The sequence below is a fragment of the Vombatus ursinus genome, unplaced genomic scaffold, assembly GCF_900497805.2.
Source record: "Vombatus ursinus unplaced genomic scaffold, bare-nosed wombat genome assembly UNPS02009062.1, whole genome shotgun sequence".
Lineage (NCBI taxonomy): Eukaryota > Metazoa > Chordata > Mammalia > Diprotodontia > Vombatidae > Vombatus > Vombatus ursinus.
In genome coordinates, this window is record NW_020948840.1 from 20668593 (window position 1) to 20692130 (window position 23538).

A 23538-nucleotide genomic window follows, 5' to 3' on the forward strand; every position below is an offset into this window, starting at 1 on the left:
GCTTAGTTTCAAGTTTGGCTCTGGGTAAAAGATCGATATTTGGTGGTGGGATAGGTTCTCTTTTTGCTGGAGTCCTTGCACAGGCGCAACTCCATCCTAGGAGATGTAAAGAGGGACTGGGGGGACAGTGGCCCCAGTGGCTTAACTGGGTGAATTCTCAGTGGGGGACATTTAGCCCCAAATTTCTGTAGACTCAGGTCCTCTTGAATGAAGAAGCTTTGGGGAGGAAAGGGAAGACGGAAGATGGAAGGAGAGATAAGAGTGCTAGAGAGACTATGAGAATGACTTAATCATTTGTTTTCTCTCATGTGTTTCTGCTTGTTTCTTTATTCTTTTCTATCTCCAACTCCATCTGTGCCTGGGGCCTCCTCTCAGAGCTGGAAGGAGTGTGTTCTCTGCCATGAAACTTGGCAAGAGCCGACACCACAAGGAAGAGCAACAGAGACAAGGTAAGGATGCTTACCCCTGCTCTCCTCTCCTTCTAGCCCCTATCCCTCAGACCACTGTCCCCCACCTTACCAGGCTGGGTACAACTCTACCCAAACCCCAAGTTTTACCTCCTGGGATTGACCTCATACAAACTCAGTGGAGGAGAATCATTATCCCCATTGGCTAAGTTTTTTTTTTTTTTATTAATCCTCATGAGACGTATAGTCCTCTAGGAACAGGGCAGACAATGCTGAAGAGTGGTGAACTAAGACTGCATTTCCTTAGAGTGGAAGAACATAGCTAGTTTCTTATGAAGTAAACAGACAGCTCACTCCCTTTCACTGTTACTGCTGGATTTGCCAATTTTTATAACACAGATTTCATGTAATCAGCCATTCTTCCTCTGTTCCCTCAAGGGTTCTTTTCTTCCTCCCCTCCTCCCCTAACTTCACTGAGATGCCAGAAAACATTAAATTTAAGAAACCAAAAAGCAACGCTGAAAAGCTGGATTTGTTTTTTTCTTGTAAGCATTTAATCAAATGTTGCAGTGTGACCATATTTGGATGTGTGCCCCAGTAGAATGTGAGCTTCTTGAGACCAGGGGCTCTCCATTTTTTCTTTTGGTATCCCCAGTGATTCATAATGAGTGCTTAATAAATATTTTTTCACTCATTGGTTTCCCATTAGCCTGTGAGGTCTATTGGGAAGGATAGGGAGAAGTATACATGGTGTAAACACCAAATGCCTTCATGCATTCTTTAATTCCTCTATAGCTGGGGGTTATGCCTGATTCTTTGGCAGTGGAGGGGGGGGGGGGTCTACAATGCTCATTTAATTTTTTTTAACTGAACCTTCTATGTAAAATTCATGAGCAGTAGAATGACTTAAAATGAAGGCAAGAACTGTTTTCATTCTTGTCTTTGTACTCCCAGAAGAATCCAAGATTCCCCAAGGTCAAGGACTGCTTGGTTTTGTATTTTATATTTTTAGAGCCTAGCACAGTGCCAAGCTCACTGTCAGTCCTTAATGAATGCTTGTTGATTTGATTTTTTGTGAAAACCCACTGAGTTGGGGATTCTTTTTCAGAGCCTCCCAAACACTTATTCCGTTTGGCTCCATAGGGAAGAGCTAGGAATAATGATTGGAAATTGTTGGGTGTATTATAGCGGGGATTCTTCTGGGATATGGGTTGGACTAGATGGACTGGCTGGTGAGGTTCCAACTCTGAAATCCTGAAGATTTAGTTTCAGTGCCAGGGGGAAAATCCTTCTCTCCTAAGAGTCAGAGTTGTACAAAGATAGAATGAATGGGCTTTCCAAGTGAAGACTAGATAACAACTTGTCAAAAATATTGAATTAGACGGCCTCCAAGGTCCTTGTTGCCTCCGAGAGTCTGGGATTCTATGAATCTTCCCAGGACAGCAGGTCTACATACCGTATCCCTTCTTTGTTATGTACTTATGCTCCCCTCTGTGAGTCACAGTTGCAAGGAAATCTCCTAGGACCAGCATTAAGAGGGACAATTATTCATATTTCCTGTGAATAGAAAAACAGTGTAGTATAGTGGATAGAGAAATAGTTCCAGAGCCAGCAAGACCTGAGTTCAAGTCTTGCCTCTGATACACGGCTATATAGCCCTGAACAAGTCACTTAACCTGGGTGCTGAGCAACTCTCTAAAACTCTATGTGAAGGGCAGTTAGGTGGCAAAGTGGATAGAGCATCAGCCCTTGGAGTCAGGAGGACCTGAGTTCAAATCCAGCCTCAGACACATGATACTCACTAGCTGTGTGACCCTGGGCAAGTCACTTAGCCCCTATTGCCTTGCCAAAAAAAAAAAAAAACCCAAAACTCTATGTGACTCAGAAGGTGACAGCCTGCATTGGGGGAAGGAGTTTTCTCCTCTGGGCATTCTCTGTACCATAAAATCACAGGTTTAGTCCCTGTTTCCTACAAAAAACACAAAGTTTGGGAAAGGTAAGAAGTTAGGAATCTGGAGTGGTTTATTGCTAATAGATAATCCAGGGAAAAGAAGGGTGTGAACTCCAGACTCTGAAAGTACAGGAGGATCTGGGAAGGAAAAGGAACCATTAGACACGACTAAAGACCGGAGGGGACAGGAATGGGTAAAGTAGGGAGAGTGGGTGTGGCAAGGTGAAGCTCCCTTTCTCTGGCTATCGTTGGGAGATGCTTCAGAGCCTCTAGACAGTCCCTTTGCTGCCCAGTATGACTGATTCCAGGTCCAAAGGTGGCTCCTGTGTTTCCACCCTCAGAATAGTAATTCCCCGTCCCAGGCAGAGCCAATCTAATCCTTCCTCCCTCCACACAGCTGACAGTGATTTTCCTAAAGTTCACGTCTGTTCATGTCATTCCCCTACTCACCAAACTCCAGTAGCCCCTGATTACTTCCAGGATCAAATACAAACTACTCTGACATTTTGGGAAGCTGTTGGACAGGATGCAGGGATAATTCTCACCTAGGACAGGGAAAGTGAGTCCCAAGTTAGGAAGAGAGCAGACATGATCCAGGCCAGGTCAATAACTAGAATTCAGATTCCAGAGAATCTGCCAAAGATCAGGAATTCAAAATGCAGAGTGCCATGGAGCTGATATTTTGTCTAACTGAAATTGCTTCCCCAAAGCTGATATCATTTTGTTAGAGGTTTACATGTCTCACATATAGCTAGCACTGGTACACTATGTGGCAATCAGACAGTGCCCACTGTACACTTTCTTGACCTAGTCAACCCCCCCACTAGACCATAGGACCAAACTCTAGCCCTCTCTGCAATACACTACCTTGGACCAATGGTTTCATGGGGTGGCATAGGTGTTTACTAGTTCTGTGATGGCCCCATTGTATGGTAGCTCCCATGTCCTCTCTATGTAAGGCCTATGACCTTACAAATCTATTAGGATAAAGAACTATGAAGTCCATAAGACAATGATACCCTTAACAGCATATTGTTCCTGCCTCTCAATCAATGAATCAACAAGTATTTATTGAGTACTTACTACTGTAGGTACTAGTTCAGGAGTGGAGAATCTGCAGCCTCCAGGCCACATGTGGTTTTCTAGGTCCTTGGGTGTAAGTCTTTTACAGAACAAATCCTTTTATTAAGGGATTTGTTCTGTGAAGTTTGGATTCTGTCAAAGGGCTGCACTTGAGGACCTACAGGGCCACATGTTCCCCACACCTGTGCTAGTCAGTGTGCTAAGTGCTAGGGAGACAAAGAGAAAAACAGAAACAGTCCCTATCCTTCAAAAGCTTACATTATTCTAATGGAGGAGCCAACATGTACAATACATTGGTACATACAAGATAAATTCAGGGCACAAGTAAGGTCGCCTTAGAGGGGAAGGCACTAGAATCTGGGGGATTCTAGGCCACCTCTTTGTCAGAGAGTAAAGTGAAGGAAGAGATATTAGGGAAAGATATTTGAACGATGTGATTTGATAAGGAAGGAAGAAAAGGGACTTTCTGGCAAATGACCCCAATTTTTGGTGAACTCTAGGGCAAGGTCTGCACTTGAGAAGATAGGTGTGAAGGAGGTGTCTTGGAGACTTGAGGAGAGAAGAGAAGGTTAAACTGTGACTGGTAAATGGAACAGGGGAATTAAAGGGAAATAGAAAAGATTGTCAGATTGCAAGGTGGATCCAGTTGATATTAGACAGCATAAATTTCTAGTGGCCTCAGTACAGTTTCATATTTTCCTCTAGAACAAGTAGATTACATTGTTATACCAGAATTCCATGGGATGGAATGCTGTGGAAAGATGAATCTTTGCTTGAGAGACTGGGAAGAGAATGGTCCAGAAATGTAAGAAGAGCTGGCTGACAAGGAAGGTCATAGAGGCTAAAAACTTCTTTCAGGCACAGGCTTTGGCCGCAATGGGAGAGACAGTTCAAAGGAACCTCAGTGGTCATGTAGTCCAACCCTCTTCAACAGCATACCACCCCATGAGCAATGAGTGGCTGACCACACAGAGTCAGTGCCATGTGGAGATGGGTCATGCAAATCTCCATAACAAAACAAGGAACTGACCTAGTATTATAGAACTGAATAATCTTGGTTAGGATGTCTCAGATCACAAGGATGGCATTATGCCCCTGCAATGGGAGTGAGTCTATGATAAGATCTAATCTTTATGGCAACCCAGAGTCCTTGGCCCAGGTATAGATTTCATGTGACTCAACATCCTAGCAGTAGCAGCCACCAGAAGTGCTGGTGATGGAGAGTCTCAAATAGGCCCCAGGGACCCAGCACCAGACTGTAATTGCACAGACGGAGAGCTCTGCCCATCAAATCTAGCCTGGAAGGATGAACATGTGCAAGTAGAGGTCTAGGAGTCCACCCAAGACCAACTTGGGCGTGAATGCCATGCCAGCTCAGAGGGCAGATCATTAGTCTTGAGTCCAGGTGTCCCATTAACTAACAGAGCTGGTCAAAATTCTGTGGTTGTGGGGCAGCTTGGTGGCACAGTGGATAGAGCACCGTCCCTACATTCAAGACGACCTGAGTTCAAATCTGGCCTCATACATTTCAACTGTGTGACCCTAGGTAAATCACTTAACCTCAATTGCCTCGCAAAAAAAAAAAAAAAGAATAATGTTTCAAAATTCTGTGATTGAAAGTTTTGTAGAAGAGCTTGTCAGGGTGATTGATCTATCAATCAAGTGGCCAAATTCAAGTTGCCCACAAATTGCAATGTTGGGAAATCCAGTCAATAAGCATTTACTAAGTACTTCCTGTATTCCAGGTACTGGGAATACAAAAAAAAAACTAAGACAGCTACTGCTTTCATAAACCTTATATTCTGTTGGGGGAGACTACATGTACATATATAAGTCTATATAAGATATTTACAAGGCAATTTGGAGGGGGGCTGGCACTAGCTCCTGGAAGTTGGGAAGGCTTCCTGTGGAAGGTGGGGCTTGAGTTGAGCTTTGAAGGAGAATAAGAGATAGAGTGGGACTAAGTGAGGAAGGGGTGCATTCCAGGCATGGGGAAAGCCAGTGAAAAGGCATGAAGTGGGAGGCAAATCGTGTGTGAAAAGCAAAATGAAGCCCAGCTTGGCTGATGCATAGAGTGCATGAGGGGGAATAGTGAGAAATAAGGCTGGAAAAGTAAGCTGAGGCCAGTGAAGGGTTTCAAATGTTCAACAGAAGAGTTTATACTTGATTTAAAGGCAATAGGGAGACATTGGAGTTTATTGATCAGGTGAATGAAATGATTATAGGTGATGACAAAGCTGAACTACTAAAAAAAAAAAAGATCCCTTAGATCTACAGTAGATTGACTTGTCAGGTGGTCTGGAGGTCCTCTATGAACAGTGTGGGCAATGATGGTGGACTGTGTCCAAGTGGGTTGGTGCCATGATGCTTCACATGTACCTTTGGTTGTAAGTATCTCCACCCAGATGGCAAAATTCTTTTCTACTCGGGTCACCTTGAGGGAAAAATACACGCAGGGTTAGGGCATAGAGGAGAAGTCTCTGTGGTATGTGAGAAGATAGTGTCTACATGTATCAGTCTCCTGGTTTCAGACCTGTTTCAACAGTTCTGGATCCATTAAGGTAGGGGATGAGGTAAGTCATTTCTTCTAGAAAGGGCTCTCCTTCTCAGGCATCTTTGGGAAGTCTTGGCACTTTTTAGTTAAGACAAATGAAAAGCAACATCCAGAGGGACAACCTAGGGACGAAGCAGCAGCTATGTCCACAGATTGCTGCTGGTCTGTCATGGGACCCTCCAGGATAATATGGCCTTAATTTTGCATGGATCCATTCCTATCACCCCAACATTACCATGCATCTCACGTGCTCCATGTACTCTCATGCTAGGATTTCTCCAATTTGGCAATTAGCGGATCTTTATGTAGGCTCCAGAGGGCATCTTGGACCAGTTTGCCAAGCTGCATAGGATTCTAAAATTAAATGAGGATAACATCAGGTTAAACCATCACCACTCTGTTCTAGTAAATCTTGAAACATGGGATTAATTCGTCAGCCCCTAGAAGACTGAAAGGGCACTGGATACCCCAAATACCATTTTTTATACTGTAGGTCTGGAATGCTGTCCTCTACTGATCACCATAGATCCAGACCAGGCTGCATGAGTCATAGTATTATTTGTAAATACCACTATCTCTGACCAGTGATTCATCAGATAAGATATTAATAGTGGCAGTGAAAAGAACAGCAGATTTACATGTTAGGGACCTGGATTCTAACCCTGTCTTTGCCTCTTAGTACCTATATGACTGTGAACAACATTGTGGATAGTGCAATAGACTTGAAATCAAAAAGACCTGGGCTCAAATCAGGCCTCAGATACTTGCTAGTTGTGTGGCCCTGGGCAAGCTGGTTAACTATTCTATGCCTCAGTTTCCTCATCTATAAAATGAGATGGTTGGATTCAGTGATCTCTTAGATCTCTTCCAGCTTTAAAAACTATGATTATATGACCCCAAGGTATTTAATTCAATTAAATAAATACTTATAAAGTGCCTGCTTTGTGCCAGGCACTGTACTAAGAGCTGAGGATGGGAAGGCAAAAATGAATCAATCCCCATCATCAAGGACCTTACATTTTATTAGGATGGAAATAACATGCGAAGAAAATAAAGTACAAGACCCATGCAAAGAAATTTCCAGGAAGAGGGTAGAGGTCATATGACAATATGAAGGGCAACTAGTTAACAACAAAATGGGAGTTCCATTAACTTTTCTGAGGCTCAGTTTCTTCAGCTGTAAAAATAATCAGGTTGAATAGGTCTCTTCTAACTCTAAATCAATGACCCTAGGGATAAGGGAAATCACTCCAAGATGGCGATGGTGTTCCAGGCCCTAGAACTGTGACAGAACCTATATACCTCCAGTTTTCTTATTAATGAATAGTACCAGGGTTCCAGCAGGGGAAGAGGAAAGGTGAACAAACTCCTTCTTCTGGTTCTTTGCCTAAGGCTCCCACAGGGACATCCCATCAAGAACAGGGTCATGCCAGACTAAGCTTATTTCCTTTTTTGACAGAATTTCTAAACAGGAAATAAGGGAAATGCTGAGGAAATAACTTACCTGGATTTTCTCAAAGCTTTTGTTAAAGTTATCTTATATTATTCTCATACAAAAGATAGAGAGATACAGATTAGACAATAATATGATCAAATGGATTCAGAACTGGTTGGATGGAGAGACTCAAAGAGCAGTTATTAACAGTTCCTTGTCACTATAACAGGAAGTCTCCAGTGGAGTGCTCCAGGGATCTGTGCTTGATCATGTACTAACATTTTTGTCAATGATTTGAATCAAAATGGAGATGGTATGTTCATCATATCTGCAGATAATACAAAACTGATAGGGAAACCTAACCAAGTGACAAAGCTAGGATCCAAAAGGATCTGGACAGGTTAGATCAGTGGTATCAAACTCTAATAGAAATGGGGGTCACTAAACATACATAAGAAACCCAAGGTTTGCATATTGACTTAGAAAACCATATATTAACATTATCTATCTTCTATTGTATTTTTATTTATTTTGCTAAATATTTCCCAATTTCATTTTAATCTGGCTCTAATATAGTCTAGAGCATTATGGTTATAAGCCGGTTTGCAGGCCATGTGTTTGACATCTTTGTTTCAGAGCTTCAGGCGGAATTTAATAAGATGGAATTCAATAGAGATAAATATCAATTCTTGACCTCTAGCACAAAACATCAACTTCCCAAGCATAAGTTGGGGAAGGCAAAGGTAGACAGCAATTGTTTTGAAAAAGATCTGGGGGCCTTAATGGACTGCAAGCTCAATATAAGACAGCAGTTGATATGGAAGCTGAAAAACAAGCTAATATTATCTTGGTCTTCATTAAGAAGGGCAAAATTTATAGCAATACAGAGATGGTAGAGAGTACCATTGTATTCTGCTCTCATCAGACCTCATCTGGAGTGTTTTGTTCAGTTCTGGGTTTCATAGTTTAGGAATGACATTGATAAGTTGGAGGGTATCTAGAGACAGACAACCAGGATAATGAAGGGCCATGAATCCATGACATATGGGGATCAGTTGAAGAAACGGGGTATGTTTAGCCTAGAGAAGAGAAGACTTAGGGGAGACATGAGAGCAGTCTTCACGTGTTTGAAAGGCTATCATAGGAATGAAGGGTCAAACTTGTTTGCTTTGGCTCCAGATGGCAAAACTAGGAGCCACGGTTGGATATTGCAAAAGTGACAAATTTTTAGGAAGTTCTTCCTAAGAATTAGAGCTCTCCCAAAGTGGAAAAGGCTGCCTAGAGTGGAGATGGATTCCTCTTCCTTGGAGTTCTTCAAGCAGAGGCTGGATCACCACTTGTCAAGTGTTTTATAATGGAGATTCCTTTGAGGTATCTACATTGGACTAGATGGCCATTGATTCTCAAACTCTTCGAACATGTCATCACTGGTGTGGCGTATGAGTAGCTCTGGCTGACTCAGAACGAGGTTCCTACAAACTGAATAACCTACATGGGGGCTACATCTCTGCCTTTACTATACTAAATCAATTATCAGTTAACAAGCACTTATTAAATCCATCCCAATCATCTTGATGTTGGACAGGGAACTCTGGTATGAGATCCAGCTGGGCACTGGAGGTGACGTATGGGTGACTGGGTAGAGTCAAGAGTGTAATGGAAGAAGGTGGGGGGTGGAGCCAAGATGGCGGAGTGAAAGCTGTGACTTGCTTGAGCTCTCCCCCAAACCCCTCCAAATACCTACAAAAATGGCTCTAAACAAATTCTAAAGCAGCAGAACCCACAAAAAGACAGAGTGAAACAAATTTCCAGCCCAAGCCAACCTGGATAGTTGATCAGAAAGGTATATCGCACTGGGTGGGGAGAGGAGTGCAGTTTGGCGTGGGCGTGCAGGCCCCAGGAAACCTGGAACAGGCCTCAGAGGACCGAATCATGGGCAGCTGTGGTGAATTCCAGACCTCTCAACCCATGAACACCAAAGACAACCTAGAAGGTCAGTGGGACAAGTCTGTTTCTGTGGTGAGAGAGAAGCTAGGTCTCAGCCCCAGTTCCCAGGTGGGGCCCAGGGTGGCAGCTGCTTCTGGAGCTTCCGGCCTACAGACTGAGGGGGAATTGGGTGGCTGATCAAAGAGGGATTGCAAGGATCTCTTTGCCAGTGCCAAGGCAGGAATCTCTTGCTTTGCCTGTGCTTGGATTCTGGGTCACAGTTCTGAGTGGTGGTCCTGGGGCGAGGAGGAGCTCTGGCATGGTGGAGCTTGTAGTGGTGGTGGAGAGGAAATCCTCCTCACAGTTCCAAGACAGAAAAGAGTGCTTGTGGTCACTCACAGACCAGAGACCAGGCCAGGAAAGGAGTAAACACCTCACCCCTTATCATACCACTTTGGAAGAACTGAAAATTTACAGGTCCCTAGAAGTATCTCTGAAAACAGCTGTACAAACCCCTGAAGCTTGGGACAGTACATTCTCCACATTGGAAGCAGACCTCTACCTTAATAAAGAGTTTATGACTCAAGTAATTGGCTGGGATCATGAGCAAACCTCTCAAGAAGTGTCAGACCATAGAATATTTTTTTGGTAACAAAGAAGGTCAAAACATACAACCAGAAGAAGACAACAAAGTCAAAGCTCCTACATCCAAAGCCTCCAAGAAAAAATGTGAATCAGTCCCAGGCCTTGGAAGAGCTCAAAAGGGATTTTGAGAAGCAAGTAAGAGAAGTAGAGGAAAAACTGGGAAGAAAAATGAGAGTAATGCAAGAAAATCATGAAAAACAAATCAACAGCTTGCTGAAGGAGACCCAAAAAAATACTGAAGAAAATAACACCTTAAAAAATAGCCTAACCCAAATGGCAAAAGAGGTCCAAAAAGCCAATGAGGAGAAGAATGCCCTGAAAAGCAAAATTGGCCAAATGGAAAAGGAAGTCCAAATGCTTACTGAAGAAAATACTTCCTTAAAAATTAGAATAGAGCAATTGGAAGCTAGTGACTTTATGAGAAATCAAGACACTGTAAAACAAGTCCAAAAGAATGAAAAATTAGAAAACAATGTGAAATATCTCATTGGAAAAACAGCTGACCTGGAAAATAGATCCAGGAGAGAGAATTTAAAAATTATTGAACTATCTGAAAGCCATGATCAAAAAAAGAGCCTAGACATCATCTTTCAAGAAATTATCAAGGAAAACTGCCCTGATATTTTAGAACCAGAGGGTAAAATAGAAATTGAAAGAATCCACCAATCTCCTCCTGAAAGAGATCCCCAAAGGAAAACTCCTAAGAATATTGTAGCCAAATTCCAGGGTTCCCAGGTCAAGGAGAAAACATTACAAGCAGCCAGAAAGAAACAATTCAAGTATTGTGCAAACACAATCAGGATAACACAAGATTTAGCTGCTTCTACATTAAGGGACCACAGGGCATGGAATATAATATTCCGGAGAGCAAAGGAGATAGGATTACAACCAAGAATCACCTACCCAGCAAAACTGAGTGTAATCCTGCAGGGGAAAAAATGGTCATTCAGTGAAATGGAGGACTTTCAAGCATTCTTGATGAAAAGACCAGAGCTGAATAGAAAATTTGACTTTCAAATACAAGACTCATGTGAAAAATGAAGAGGAAACAGGAAAGAGAAATCATAAGAGACTTATTAAGGTTGAATTATTTACATTCTTGCGTGGAAAGATGATATTTTTAACTCATGAGACCTTTGTTATTATTAGGGTAGTTGGAAGGAAAAAATTACATGTATGTATATATGTGTATATATATATACAGAGAGAGAGAGAGAGAGAAAGGGCACAGGATGAGTTGAAGATGAAGTGGTCATATCTGGAGAATAAAATTAAGGGGTGAGAGAGGATTATACTGGAAGAAGGAGAAAGGGAGAGGTAGAATGGGGTAAATTATCTCACAAAAAAACAGAAAAGAAAAGGCTCTTACAGTGGAGGGGAAATGGGGGAAGGTGTGAGGGAATGAGTGAATCTTATTCTCATAGGATTTGACTTGAGGGAATAACATACACACTCAATTGGGTATGGAAATCTGTCTTACCCTACAGGAAAACAGGGGGAGAAGGGGACAACAGAGCAGGGGAATGATGGAGAGGAGGACAGACTGGGAAAGGGGGTAATCAGAAGCAAACACTTCTGAGGAGGGACAGGGTCAAAAGAAAGAATAGAATAAATGGGGGGGCAGGATAGCATTAAGGGAAATAGAGTTTGTTTTTCACAGCACTACTATGGAAGTGCTTTGCATAATTGCATGTATAACCTATATTGAGTTGCTTGCCTTTTCAATGAGGGTGGGTGGGGAGGGAGGAAGGGAGAAAATTTGGAACCCAAAGTTTTAAAAACACATGTTTAAAAAAAAAGTTTTCATATGCAACTGGGAAATAAGAAATACAGGAAATGGGGTACAGAAATCTATCCTGCCCTACAGGAAAATAAAAGGGGAAGGGAATAAGAGAAGTGGGGGAGAGCTAGAAGGGAGGGCAGACTAGGGGAAGAGATATTCAGAATGCATGCCATCTTGGGGTGGGAGAAGGGGCGAGATGGGGTGAAAATTTGGAACTCAAAATCTTGTGGAAGTAAATGTTGAAAACTAAAAATAAATAATTTTTGTTAAAAAGTGAAAAAAATAAGAGTATAATAGAAGCCAACTTTCCCTAAATCACATGTGGTAGCTGGATCATTCTCTGCCAGAGAACCAATCTTGGATGCTGTTGGGATCAATAAGAACAGATTCAGTCTAAGCTAGTACTTGCAGGATTTCCCTCATTAGACCACAAAGACTTGTTCTTTGGGATCATTAGTGCAGAATGGAGAGAGCCTTGTTTTAACTACCACAGTGGTGGCATGGCATCTATGGTGGTCATATAATCATACTGTACATTTAAATCTAGAAGAGACCTTAGAGACAAATTACTCCAGCCTCATTATTTTATAGAAGATGAAATTGGGATTCAGGAAGAAGTGATGCCTAAAGTCACATGGGTAGTAAGTGACAAAGCAAGAATTTGAACTCAGGCCCTCTGACTCTTTCACCTATACCACACTGAATCCCTGCCTTCTCTCTGCCATAATGGCAACATTTGGAGTGATTCCTAAATTCACAATAGCTTGGGCCTTAACAACCCTGAAAAGTCAAGAAGAGATAGGCCATATGAAAGAAGATGGGGCAGGGCCAGTCTAGACTAGGATGAAGGTCAAGTGATGGACCACTTCTTGGTGGCAGGCAGGTTTGCCCTCTGATAGCTCCCTGGGTAGAATTGCATGATGATGTGGGGGAGAGGGAGAGGGAGTAGATACAATACTCCCAAACTGCACTGATCTCCCACCATTCTATCAGTCAACCAGCTCCCAGCAGGTAGATTTTTCTTTGATATTTTTCCAGTACATAATGGTAGTAATGGCAAGTGATTGCTGGATTTAAGACAAAACAAAACAAAACAAATAAACCTAAAAAATGTTGAAGAATATAGTAGAAAATGACATAAGACTGGCCTTGACCTGAGTCAAATATGTGCACATTGCTGTATGGGTGTGGCAGGTCAGCTAATTCTTCCCAGGTGGGCATGGCCACACACTTCAAAAATTAGTCAAATTGATCTAATTCATTTCAACATAGATTGGTCCAAATGATCCAATTCAATTCAACAAACAAACATGCAATTCAATTCAACAAATATCTCTGTACCTGGCAATGTGTTTGACTCCAAGAATCTAAGAGAGCACTGGAGAGAATATCTGCTCCCACAAGATTTAGGGCAAATCATCTCACAGGCCAGTCTCATGGCTCCAGGGATGCTGGGAGGGAGACACATGAACCTCTATCCACCAGCAGCCATGCTATCCAGTGCCCTGTTAAACAAGCATAATTCCCTGCCCTCAAGGAGCTTACATTCTACTGGAAGTATACAGCTTTTTCATGAATAAATAAATACAAAATACACAGAAATAAATGCAAATGATTATAGGATCACAGATTCACAGATGTAAGGCCAATAAAGTCTAACCTTCTAATTTCACAAATGTAGAACCTGAGACCCAAAGAGGTCATGGCCTGCACAAGGTCACCCAAGTAAAAAGTGGCAGAGCTGGGATTTAAACCCAGGTGCTTTAATTCTAAATTCAGCCCTCTTCCCACTGGACATTCAGAAGAGAGGGCACTAATAACCAAAGATCTCTTGAAGGAGGTGGTATTTCTTTTTTTAAATAATTTTTTAGACAATTTTTAACATCTGAGAAAGAATTGATGAAGTCAGAATGGAAATTAAAGCTTACTATTTTCACTTTCTAGCCCTGCTACACAAAAAAAGAAAGTGAAAATAGTATGCTTTAATCTGCATTCTGACTTCATCAATTCTTTCTCTGGATGTAGATAGCATTTTCCATCATGAGTACTTTGAAACTGACTTCGTCTCTATGACAGCCTTTCAAACACGTGAAGATTGCTCTCATGTCTCCCCTAAGTCTTCTCTTCTCTAGGCTAAGCATACCCCATTTCTTCAACTGATCCCCATATGTCATGGACTCATGGCCCTTCACTATCCTGGTTGTCCATCTCTAGATACCCTCCAACTTATCAATATCATTCCTAAACTATGAAACCCAGAACTGAACAAAACACTCCAGATGAGGGCTGATGAGAGCAGAATACAATGTTACTATCTACCATTTCTGTATTCCTGTAAATTGTGCCCTTCTTAATGAAGACCAAGATAATATTAGCTTGTTTTTCAGCTTCCATACCAACTGCTGTCTTATATTGAGCTTGCAGTCCATTAAAGCCCCCATATCTTTTTCAAAACAATTGCTGTGTTTGCCTTCATGAGTCCTTTGAAACTGACTTGGATTATTCTATTGTTGAGAAGAGCTGAGTCATTCATAGTTGATCATCCCACAGTGTTGCTGTTACTAGGTACAATGTTCTCCTGGTTCTGCTCATTTCACTTTGCTTCAGATCATGTAAATCTTTCCAAATCTGCCTTCTCATCATTTCTTATAGCACAATAGTATCCCATTACATTCACACACCACAACTTGTTCAGCCATTCCCCATTTGATGGGCATCCCCTCAATTTCTAATTCTTTGCCACCACAAAATGAGCTGCTATAAATATTTTTGTACATGTAGGTCATTTTCCTTTTTTTAGGATCTCTTTGGTACACAGATCTAGTAGTGGTATCACTAGATCAAAGGCTCTGCACAGTTTGATTGCCCTTTGGGCATAGTTCCAAATTGCTCAAGAATTTGACATTTCATTGAATCTTGAAGGGAGTTGGGCATTCCAAGAGAAGGAGATAACAAAGTGAATCATTTTAGGCATAGGGGACAGCCCATATCAAGACATGAAGGTGGTCATCCCTATCAGATTGGCTAATATGACAGAAAAGGAAAATGATAAATGTTGGAGGGGATGTGGAAAAATTGGGACACTAGCTGTTGGTGGAGTTATGAACTGATCTAACCATCCTGGAGAGCAATTTGGAACTATGCCCAAAGGGCTATAAAACAGTGCATACCCTTTGATCCAGCAATACTACTACTAAGAGCAAGAAGGCAAGAAGGCATGAGGGAGAACAAAGTGTAGTCAGCCTGGAAAGTGGCCTGGAGTCAGATTGTAAAGGGCTTTAAATGCCAAGCAAGGGAGTTTGTATTTTATCCTAGAGACAATGGGGAGTCTAGATATTTTTATATGTACCTGTTGCCACCATTAGAATTTAAGCTCATTTAGAGTAGAGAATACTTCATTCTTTGAACTTGTATCCCCAGTGCCTAGCACAGTGCCAGGCCCACAGAAGACTCTTAATTAATTTTGTTGTTAAGTCTTTTTTTTTTCAGTTGTGTCCAACTCTTCGTGACCCTACTTGGGGTTTCCTTGGCAGAGATATTGGAGTGGTTTGCCATTTCCTTCTCCAGCTCATTTTATAGATGAGAAAACTGAGGCAAACAGGGTTAAGTGACTTGCCCAGAGTCACACAGCTAGTAAGTGTCTGAGGTCAGATTTGAACTCAGGAAGATGAGTCTTCTTGACTCCAGGCCCAGCACTCTGTCCATTGCACCACCTAGCTATCCTCTTAATAAATACTCTTTGATTAATTGATTGATAGATTTGGGGGAAGTTGATGCTGGTTGGAATGAAATACTCTCTCTCTAGTTGGCTCTTCAGAATCAATCCTTTCTTTATTTCATTTGATAAGCAATGACTATTGTAAGAAATCCCAGGAATCCTATCATTCCTGCCTCTTAACTGTCCTTGTTCTTCCACCAGATGAGCCAGCTGTACTTGAAATGGAGGACCTTGACCGCCTGGCCATTTGTCTTGGGGATGGCCTGGACCCGGACTCTATCTCCTTGGCCTCTGTCACTGCACTTACTACCAATGTCTCCAATAAGAGGTGAGAGGAGAATCACCCCTCTGCCCAATGAACCTCAATCACCAGCGGGCAATAGACTTTATCAGGCTTTACCAAGACTTGGGCTGGTGAGGAATCAAGTGCCTGGACCCTGCTCAGACCATTCACCACGGTTCAATGGAAAGAGTGTTGGAGTGGAGGCAAAGGACCTCTGTTTAAATCTTAGCTCTGCCATTCGATATCTGTGACCTTGCTAAAGTTATTCAACCTCTATGGGCCTTAGTTTTCACCTGTGCAAAATCTGGGGATTGGACTCAATGTCTTCTAAGATCTCATCTATCTCTGAATCTATGATCATCTTTTATTTATTTTCAACTCCACCCCCATCCACAACCCATTGCCTATGGGAGGGCAGAACAAAGTTGGCTGCAGAACCTATGAGCCTCCAGAGCTTTTATCGGGCTCCCTTCCCTCTCCAGACCAAGCCAGATCACTGAGGAGTGTGCATTTCTTCCCCTCAGGTCCAAGCCTGACATTAAGATGGAGCCAAGTGCCGGGCGGCCCATGGATTACCAGGTAGGTTGGGATCTGAACTCAAATGTCTCTCAGACCTGGATTCTTTTGAGTTCAACCAGCTCTATAGGTTCACAGGCTATGTGCAGGGTCATAGTAGTTGTGTCCTTATGATCTAGCAGTCAGAGGAGGAGTTGGGAGAAATGGAGGCATTTGTTGATATAAATTGTCACGATCATTTGCTATTTTTTAATCTGCTTTAACTACCTAGATGGATGTAGGAAAAATTGGTCCTGTCACATGCTGACATAGAAATGTTTGGTTAGTGGATAAGGTAGATTTGCTGTTGTTGAATCATTTCAGTTGTGTCTGACTCTTCATGACCTTATTTGGAGTTTTCTTAGCAAAGATACTGGAGTGGTTTGCCATTTCCTTCTCTAGCTCATTTTACACGAGGAAACAGAGGTAAACAGGGTTAGCTAGGTAAGCTAGTAAGTGTCTGAGGCCAGATTTGAATTCAGGAATGTGAGTCTTCCTGGCTCTCGGCCTGGCACTCTACCCACTGTGCCACCTAGCCACTAGATAAGACAGAGGTCTACCCCCAAATAGTTGTAGTGATCTTGGGCAAGCCAGCACTCCAGGTCTCAATTCCCTCATCTAAATGATCTCTCAAGTCCCTACTAATTATGACATCCTATAACTTAAAAGAGGCAGCATAGAGTAATGGGTTGGATGTTGGACTTGGAGTCAGAAGATTTTGGTTTGAATCCCACTTCAGACACTTGCTCAGAGCGTCAGTACCCTCCTCTTTAAATGGGGCTAAGGATATTTGTAATACCTTCTTCATAGGATTGTTGTGAGGAAAGCGCTTTGGAAGCCTTTAAGTACTCTGTAAGGATGAGTTATTACTGTTGCTGTGAGGGAGAGCAGAACATCTCTTAGACTTGATACAATACTAAAAAACAGAAAGGAGTGTGCTTTAAAATCATAGGATTTTATAGAAATGGATGCTCCTTGAAGGCAGGCCCTATTTCATATTTGTCTTTGTTTCTGGCCCTAACAATGCCTTACACATAGTAGGCACTTAATAAGTGCTTATGGCATTGAATTGAATCATAAAATCTCTGGACTGGAAGGAGTCTCACAGGCCATCTGGTCCAACCCATACCTGAACAAGGATCCTCTCTCTATCATTCCTGACAAGTGGTCAACCAGCCACCACTTAAAAACCTCTAGGGGGCAGCTAGGTGGCGCACTGGATAGAGCACCAGCCCTGAAGTCAGGAGAAACTGAGTTCAAATCCAGCCTCAGACCAAACACTTGACACTTACTAGCTGTGTGACCTTGGGCAAGTCACTTAACCCCATTGCCTAAAAAAAAAAACCAAAAACCTCTGGGAACCCACTCAGCAGCCACTTAAGTTTAAATTGTTATGAACTTTTTAAAGTTGAGCTGAAATCTGTCACTATGCAGTATCCACCCCTTGCTCCCAGTTTCCCCCCTCAAGGGCCAAGCAGTACAAATTTTATGCCTTGTCCACATAGAGGGCTCTTCAAATATTTGAAGATAGAAATCAAGTACAACCTATGTCTTTACTTCTCCAGGGTATATAATCCCAGCTCTTCTATCTGATCTGGGTGTAGCATGGCACCCAGGACAGTCACTATCCTAGTCACTCTCCTCTGAAAGTATCATGGGCTGGAAAGTCAAGTTCCCAGCTCAGCTGCACATACCAGCCTCCCTTCTATAAGTTTTGCCCAAACAATTGCTTTTCCCCAGCTACCGGAGTATCATGGTACTGCATAGCATTTTAGAATTCCGAAGGCCTTTACAGACCTCGTCAGCTTTGCCAGAAGCAAGTGAAAGGAACAGAAGGACTCCAGAAAACTTTTAAACTGCTGTTGTATGCCCTTAATAGCAAATATTTTATGTGAACTCAGTTCTTGCAATAGTCATTCACTAAAATAAAGTATCTAATTACTCTCCCAGAGGAGGAGAGGAAAGCTGATATTATTTGAATTATTCATGGTTCTAGTGTTCCTTCATTAAGAAGTGTCTTCCACATTGGAGTATTCCAAATTACTCCCACCAGGAAAAGCAAAGCACTGAAGTTTCCAAACCACCACTCAACCAAATGTCAAAACACGGAAAAAGAAGTGACCTGGCATTGTGGAAAAGGTGAGGGTAAAATTTCTCCTAAGGCAGCATGGTGAAATTGAAATAGTACAAGGCCTTATGTCACAAGGAGCTCTTGGTTCTGGAGCCGGCTTTGCTGCTAATTAGCTCTGTGACCTTGGGAAGACATCCCTTTACTATGGGCCTCAGTTTCCCTATCTGTAAAATGAGAAGATTGATTCAAGGAACTCTAAGTTCCCTCCCAGCTCTAAAACTCTATGATTTTGTGACTTAGGCCTCAGTTTCTTCATCTATAATATGGGGAGAATAATACTTACCAATACCTGCCTCATACCAGTTTAGTGAGGATCTAAGGAGACACTGTCTTCCTTGAAATAACCCCATGGGATGTGTAGTAGTAGGTACATTATCATCCTCATGATAAGGAAGAGGGAACTGAGGCTCAGTTCATTTTCTGGAATAAGAGGAGTCCATGCTCAAGGAACTTATTTAACTAATATTTATTGATTTCAAAACAAAGGATCCAATGAGGACATGTGCACTTCTGTGGCATAGCCACCCTGGTTCCATTCATCCTGATTTGGGGACTTGCCTCACACCAGACACACACCAAGTCCAACCAGGAGTTGGTCAGCCCTTTCAGGATAGCACACTGAGCACGAGGAGTGCATTCTGCTCTTCTCAATTCAAGGGAAGTCAGGAAGGGAGGAGTTAGATTGATTTACTTCCTTAGGCCAAACTTGTGTTTTCATTGGTGTTAAGAATGCCAACTCCCCTCTACATGTGAAAATCAGTAATTATTCTGCAATTTAAGGAGTTGTCTAAGGCCCTGAGATATATAGCAACCTTTCTAGAGTCACACAAGATAGGATTTGTCAGAGAGTGGACATCGACCCAGGTCTTCCTGACTCCACGGCCAGCTTTCTATCCATGACTCCATCCACGACTCCATCCACCTATATTTCTTTATAAGTGAGATTCAATAAGCTACCCAAGCATGCTTTACAAATGGACCCCACCAATCCAGGGTAAGAAGACCCTACGGACCTATGACTGTACCAATCAGAAGTCAACCTGTACTGAAGCTGGTAAAATATCTTTGGTAGCTTATGGTTATACCTTACAGATTCATTGTCACTCCAGTTGTCAATGTGTCATTGAAAAAGCCATCTAGCCAGCCTGCTTCAAAAGCAAAGCAGCTTGCCCACATCTATCTATCATGGAGAAAGCCTAGAGTCATTGTTACCCTTGTCTGATACCAACTTTATAATGACTTTTACTATTTGTTAAAATATGGCTCCTACAGTGCAAGGTCTTGGCTAGGTGAGAAAGCAAATGAGATTTGCTCATGGCTTCTTCTTTTTTTTTTTTTTTTTGCTTAGGTAATCAGGGTTAAGTGACTTGCCCAGGGTCACACAGCTAGTAAGTATCAAGTGTCTGAGGTCAGATTTGAACTCAGGTCCTCCTGACTCCAAGGCCAGAGCTCTAGTGTGGCACCTAGTTGACTGTCACAAGATGTGAATTTATTTAAAAAAAAAACCAGCAACATATTTTATTTCTTTTAGTTCTTCCAAAGTTGAAAATATCAAGTCCTACTGCAAAGAAGAAAAAAAAATCATCTCTCTCTCTGTCTCCTTCTCCCTCTCCCCCACCCTCTGTCTCTGTCTCTCCTCTATCTCTCTCTCTTTCTGTGTGTCTCTCTTTCCCACCCCCTTTCTCCCCCCCAGCCCCAAAGTCCCCAGATGCAGAACAATCTGTTCTGGGACAAGTGAGTGCAGGAGACTAGGAGGGGAGATGGCAAACAAAAACCCCTCCCAAATACTAAAAAACAAACAAACAAAAACAAACCCTGTTCAACAGAAACTGTGATAAATACAGGACAATGCAAGACAAGTAAAAATGAAGAACAGTGGAGGGGGAAAAAAAGGAAAGCAGCTTGCCCAAGTCCATGGTCACAGGATTAATGATGAATATCCTACCACCTATCAGATAGAATTGTTGCAAGATAAATACTTTGTTATTTTAACTCAATTCATCAAATGCCAACCAAGTCCAAGGCACAGAGATAAAAAATAACAAAGTGCCTGTCCTCAAGCTGTTTATAATCTGATAGGATGAATAAGAGACAAAAACAAATCGGTTAGGTGCAACTAGTGATAGAAAATAGCAATCAACAAACATTTAAGAAGTACATATTAAGTGCCTGTTGCTGGGGATAACAATAATAATGCCTTATGGTTTGCAAAGTGCTTTAGAAATAATATCTTATTGGATCCTCAACTCTGGGCAGTAGGTGCTTTATAGTTGAAGAAACTGAGGCAGGCAGAGGTTTAGCGACTTTCGAAGGGTCACACAGTAAGTATCTGAGGCTGGATTTGAACTCAGGTTTTCCTGGCTCCAGGCCCAGCACTCAAGCCACTAAATTATGTGACTTAGTAAGAAATGGCTACTTTCTCTAGGCGAAGCTCAGAGGTCAGTTCTGTAGGTCACTTAACTTGCCTTGCAATTACAGCAAGTAAGTACTTAGCAAGACAGCTAAGTGGCTCAGTGGATAGATCCTGAAACCTGGAGTCAGGAAGACTCATCTTCCTGAGTTCAACTCTGGCCTCAGACACCTACTAGCTATGTGACCCTAGGCAAGTCACTTAACCCTGTTTGCCTCAGTTTCCTCATCTATAAAATGAGCTGGAGAAGGAAATGGCAAACCTCTCCAGTCTCTTTGCCAAGAAAATCCTAAATGGGGTCATGAAGAGTCACACATGACTGAAAATGACTGAATAACAACAAGGTTCTTAGTAAGTATTAGTTGAATTAAATTGAATTGAATTCTTGAGTCTCCCTAGTGTCAAGAGAACATTTTATACACTGTACCCTCACCTTCACAATGCCTTTCTGGTCATCTTCCAGGTCAGCATCACAGTCATCGAAGCTCGGCAGCTTGTGGGGCTGAACATGGACCCCGTAGTGTGTGTGGAGGTGGGAGATGACAAGAAGTACACCTCCATGAAGGAGTCAACCAACTGCCCCTATTACAATGAGGTCAGTTACTCTGTGGCCCCAAGATTTTGGGGGGATATTGAAAGGGGGACCTTTCCTGCCATATAGAAGTCTTGACTCCCTGCTCCTAGGAGGGGGGTCCCTTATCGATCTTACTTACAGAGAACCTCATGAGATGGGATGTCTCATACAACCGAGGAGCCTTAGGATACGGACTGGCAGAGTCTTTTATAGAGTGATATACAGAGATATATATTGACATATATATTTATGTAGATATAGATGTTTCTATATATTCATAAGCCATAATCCTACACAGCCCCTAGGTCTTCCACAGATCACAGCAGTCACTGCCAGTCCAATCACTCTGTGACAGCTTAGCTTAAAGGTCAGTTGTCCCACCCTCCAGCCTCCTAGGTCCATACCCTTTGCTCTATTAGGGTAGGGTACAGAGCCCAGAGACCTATGTGCCAGGTTTGTTCCTCTCTTCTAAGGAATAACTATGTGGTTGCTTCTTAAAGATGTTTTCTGTAGTTGTCTGAACCTCTTTTCAGTCCCTCTGGGAAATTGGAGTCTTATGGGCTAGGGTGGGGAAGTGAACATCAGTAACAACTCTATTCCCTCCAGCCATTTGGATTCCCTACAGGCAACTGGCCTCCTAGCTAGGCCTTAAGACTTGTAGAAGGAAGTAGAGGGATACCGTTAATGAAATTCATGCTTCATGCAATGAAGAAGCCTGTATTAAGTATCTACTATGTGCCAGGAAATGTACTAGGTGCCAGAGATGAAAAGACCTCCCTTGCCCAAAAAACTCATCCCTTTCCCTCAGGGAGCTTCTATTCCATGGGGAAGATAATATGTGTATATCTAAGTATATACAGAATATTTTTAAAGTTTTCATTTTATTTCATTTGTCAATTCAAAAGTATTTATTTTCTCTCTATCCCACCCCTTCCCCAATTTAAAAGAAGGGGGGAAAAGCTCTTGTAACAATGGCTGTTCATCCATGTTTCTTTCATCTTGTACTTGTTAAGCTGTTTTTTTTTAACTCAAGTATAAAACTTTATATTTATTTTCTATTAAATCTCATCTTACCAGATTCAGCCCCATTCTCTAAAGCATCAAGATTGTTTTTTGGATCCTAACTATTCAATCCAGTGTATTAGCTAGCTCTCTCAGCTTTATTTCATCTGCAAATGTGATAAGTAACCTATCTTATCTTTATTTTTAATTTTTTTCAATTAGTAAGTTTTCATTTTCTCTTCCTCCTATCTACCCCTCTCAAATTAGAAAAATAAAAGCCTTGTAACAAATATGCATAGCCAAGCAAAAACAAGTCCCTGTGCTGTCCATATCCAAAAATGTATGTCTCATTCTACATATAGGAGATGGATAGCCTGCTTCATCACTAGCCCTCCGGAATCTGGTTCGTTATTGAAATGATCAGAGCTTTAAATCATTCAAAGGTCCTTGTCTCTAGAGAGTTGTTATTATTGTATAAACTGTCCTCCTGCTTCTGCCCATTTCACTATGTACCAGTTCATACAAGGGTTTCAAGATTTCTCTGAAGCCCATCCTTTCATCATTTCTTGTAACATGACAATATTCCGTTATATTCACATACAATAATTTGTTCTAACACTCCCCAATTGATGAGCGTCTCCTTAACTTACAGTTCTTTACCACTCCAAAAACAATTAACTGCTATAAACATTTTTGCACATGAGTCTTTTTCTTTTTTCTTTGGAGTACAGGCCTACTATTAGTATCATTTAGTCAAAAAGTATATGTACTTTTGTGACTTTGGGGGCATATTTCCAAGTTGTTTTCTACAATATCTTGAAATTCACAGTACCACCAACAATGACTCAACATGCCCACTTTATCTATGCCTTTAACAAGTCCTTGATACAGACAGCAAATGGCAGAACAAGGACTTGAACCCAAATTCTTTGACCACAAATCTAAAGTACACTACACTGTACTAGTGAAATATAATTTAAAAGCATGTTGCGTAGATTAAACCACTATAGAAATGCAAGCTTTTAGTAGTAGTCGTAGTAGTAGTAGTAGTAGTAGTAGTAGTAGTAGTAGTAGTAGTAGT

At 41.8% G+C, this 23538-nt stretch overlaps 1 protein-coding gene across 5 annotated transcripts in view; it reads left to right on the plus strand.

Annotated features, from left to right (window-relative positions):
* The window catches only part of OTOF (otoferlin), a 179841-nt gene that overhangs the window by 94601 nt on the left and 61702 nt on the right, over positions 1-23538 (plus strand). For all 5 annotated transcript variants that reach the window (XM_027850472.1, XM_027850471.1, XM_027850474.1 and 2 more), the window contains 4 exons: positions 376-449; positions 15704-15830; positions 16310-16364; positions 21345-21476. In XM_027850472.1, coding sequence (XP_027706273.1) covers positions 376-449; positions 15704-15830; positions 16310-16364; positions 21345-21476 — 388 coding nt within the window. The remainder of the gene's footprint in view (positions 1-375; positions 450-15703; positions 15831-16309; positions 16365-21344; positions 21477-23538) is intronic.